The sequence below is a fragment of the Sinocyclocheilus rhinocerous genome, unplaced genomic scaffold (genome assembly GCF_001515625.1).
Source record: "Sinocyclocheilus rhinocerous isolate Xijiao unplaced genomic scaffold, SAMN03320098_v1.1 scaffold4741, whole genome shotgun sequence".
In the NCBI taxonomy this organism is placed as follows: domain Eukaryota; kingdom Metazoa; phylum Chordata; class Actinopteri; order Cypriniformes; family Cyprinidae; genus Sinocyclocheilus; species Sinocyclocheilus rhinocerous.
The window spans coordinates 41,255-44,841 of record NW_015654541.1 but is presented as its reverse complement, the minus strand read 5'-3'; the positions used below and the strand labels follow the sequence as shown (position 1 = coordinate 44,841).

Sequence of the window (3,587 nt, the reverse complement as noted above, 5' to 3'; positions counted from 1 at the left end):
GGTGGTGCTCGAGTAGCCACGCTAGTTTTCTGGTGCTGTCTACAATTCTCAGATCACAGTAGACCAGCCCCCTCAAAGGCTTGGGGATGTGATCTGGTTCAGCGAAGGATGTACCGCCCAAAACTGCAGATTGCGCCCTCACTTCCTTGAACTTCTCAACTACCACCTCAACGGATGGCGAGAGCGGAGCAAGAAAGTTTTTCTCTCTCCCGATGTCTGCCAAATTCAGTCACAGATGCTGCTCCATGACCACCATTGCCGCTATTACTCGACCGATAGCGGCAGCAGTCTGCTTGGTGGCACAAAGAGCGAGATCCGTGGTGCGGTGCAGTTCTTCAACAGCCTCAGGGGACAAACCCTTGCTCTCATCCAGATCTCTAAGCAGGTCAGACTTGTAGGTTTGTAACACAGCCATAGTGTGTAAAGCCACTCCTGCCTGACCCACCCCCAATCCAGATCTAACCTTTTTGCAGCGCGAAACATTAACCTGCAACATTTTCCTGTATGCGGGGCTAAAGGGCTGGTATGACTCAGTGCTCACACTCTCCCCGTCATCACCAACAACATCCACTTCCTCATCGTGACTGGATGATGCCAGCAGCGCGCTACCCACCAGATCGGATGACTCGAGTGAGAGCACATCCAGATCCCGCGGCATGCTTGAGCCCATGCTAGAAGATTTAGAAAGATCCAAATCTCTCTCAGACTCCTCCGTGAGCTCTACCTGTGATCCCCACAACTGGAGCTTCCGCTGTGCCTCGGCAGCAGTGTGGCCCGAGCTGCGAGATGCAGATGCCTGTCCTGTATCATAGATGTATGATACAGATGTATCATACCTATACATGGCAGCTTCTCTCTCTGGGTCAAGTGAGATCTAAATGTTTGCCGTGATCATACTTTATTGCCTGTGCGGTCAATTCAGTAATATTGCTGAATATTAAGTGTCCTCAACTAAGCAAGCCAGAAGGTGACAGTGGCAAGGAACCCAAACTCCATCTGTGACAGAAATGGAGAAAAAACCTTGCGAGAAACCAGGCTCAGTCAGGGGCCAGTTCTCCTCTGGCCTACTGACTGACATAAAAATATACTGAACAAAATTATGAACGCAACACTTTTGTTTTTGGCCCCATTTTTCATGAGCTGAACTCAAAGATCTAAGACTTTTTCATCTTGATATGCCTCACCTGTGAGGTGGATGGATTATCTCGGCAAAGGAGAAGTGCTCCCTAACACAGATTTAGACAGATTTGTGAACAATATTTGAGAGAAATAGGCCTTTTGTGTACATAGAAAAAGTCTTAGATCTTTGAGTTCAGCTCATGAAAAATGGGGGCAAAAACAAAAGTGTTGCGTTTATAATTTTGTTCCGTGTAAATATAATGAACTAAAGCAAGGCTGTAACCATGCCTTGAACGTTGTGGGTGGTACCATTTTCTTTTTATAAAGCATAAAGTAAAGGAAATTCTAGATTTAATTCTATTTGGTAAGTAATCATTTTGAAATAATACTTTAAACACATGTACTTTTATTTGTATGCCTAATATGTATGCCTAATAATATTTAGTGTCTAACCACATTCAGTTAGGAATTACATTAATCTCATAAAGATTACTGTTGGTGATTTTAATATTTATATAGTAAAACTGTTTTTCAAATATTAAATGTTTTGATACTTTTCTCTTACCTCGCTCTCTTCCAATGCTTCATGCTGGAATTCGCACTGTGCTGAACAGTAAACCCATCCTATTTTGATTTGATTGACCATCTCAGTCATTTTGACATTGACGAGCACTGTTATACTGCTGAGGCACACCAGCCTGAAAATATAACTTAAACCTTTTTGTCATCCTAACAACAAACAGAGCACTGCATAATGGAGTGCAGCAGATCAGTGCAAAAATTTCAAATGTTGGGGGGAGGGGGGACAATTTGGCCATTTCTAATTAAATTTTCTAATTACTCAGTGTCTGGGGTGGTTATGGCCCTGAACTAAAAAAAAAAAAAACCCGATAATTTCTATGTGTTTTCTCAGTATCTGGAATCAGAGAGCTTCATCTCCAGAACCCAGCTGTGTGTCTCTGAAGAGTGACAAATCATTGCCTCTTCCTCCTACATTCAGTGATGAACCAGTGACCTCTGGTCAGCTGTGAGTATAAGCATGTAGTGGTGATTTAACATCTCTAAAGGAGTCTATAACACACTGAATTCAGACAAGGAGATGTTTTTTTTTCTTCAAATCTAGAACAAAAGCTCAATGATGGAAAATTAACTGACTTTTTAACTAAAATTGAAATGTAAGACATCAGTTATACAGAAAATACGAGATTGACATCTGTATTGTGCAAGACTGGGATCTTAAGCTGCTACTCTGAACCAGTAATCGGAACAGAAAGCAGTTGAAGGATGAAGTGCTTAATTCATTTATTTGTCTTGACTCCAGTATAATTTATCTAATTTCATTAAAGTTGTTGTTATTATTTAACCTCTTATTCTCTAAAGGTAAAAGTGTTTTTTAGAACTGATAGGAAAATGTAGGATTTAAACTAAACATTTAGCTTACAAAAGTCACTTTAGCTTTCAACTTTATCAGTGGTAAAAGGAAAGATTCTCAGAGCCTTAAAGCAGGCAAAGTTATTTATTAAGTTACATGTTTAAATATACAGAAAGTACAATGGAATAACATACTGTTTAGAGAAACTTAGCTGTAACAGTTAATGCACTGCTACGCAGAAGAGGCAGAGTACTTTCTTGTAGTATGAGCTTACACACCAGTGTCTGGGAGCAGTAGGGTAAAAGCCATTCTCCCCGATCAGCAGTTACTTTTCCTTCTTATACACTGATCACAGCATTGTTAATGATGAGTGGAATATCAGCACAAGATAAACTGACAGGAAACCGAAAGACTATAAACCTGAAGTTAAGTGGGTATTGATCAAGAGGGAGAGAAGCACATTAACATGTTCTCCACAATGCATGTTTAAACAATAGTACCTAGTCTGTACATTAGGATACTTTAATATCTCTGTTTAGTTCACCAGAATACAGTTCAGTCTATAAACTATCAGATGAAACCAAACATGACATTGTTACATGTTGGATCACATGAATAGATAAATAGTATGTAGTATGTATATGTCCTGTGGGGCAAATGGTATTAGAGGTGTAAGCGACTCTGCCTCTTCAGACAGAATCATCCTTTGCCTGGATTGTCCCAACAGGCCTCAATCAGCATACTGATGAATCCCTAACACTGGCATATTAGCATATTGTGATGATGAAGGCCATTTTCCCATGTTTAATTCATATGTATAACTTTAAAGGGATTAAAGGTGCAATAGGTGATTGTCTTCAAAAAATTTTTTTGTTATGCTGGTTTAAAGTCTCTTCACATCCCGATAGCAATCATTAAGTTAAGTGGTCTAAATTTATTTATCTGTATTTATATATTCTGTGGAAGGCGTAGGACCGAAAAATGTTCGTCCAATCAAAACGCTCGGTCCGAGCGTTTTAATGGGCTTTCCCAACTGCCTGTCAACATATGTATTAGCATACCTCTGCGCACCCTGTTCGCGCAGACAGGATACGTC

The 3,587-nt window shown here is 40.3% G+C and overlaps 1 protein-coding gene across 1 annotated transcript in view; it reads left to right on the top strand.

Moving 5' to 3' along the window:
• Positions 1 to 3,587, top strand: part of LOC107717634 (protein NLRC3-like) — a gene marked incomplete at its 3' end in the record, with an annotated part of 16,970 nt that overhangs the window by 10,742 nt on the left and 2,641 nt on the right. Inside the window, exon 3 of the mRNA XM_016524446.1 lies at positions 2,033 to 2,146. Coding sequence (XP_016379932.1) covers positions 2,033 to 2,146 — 114 coding nt within the window. The remainder of the gene's footprint in view (positions 1 to 2,032; positions 2,147 to 3,587) is intronic.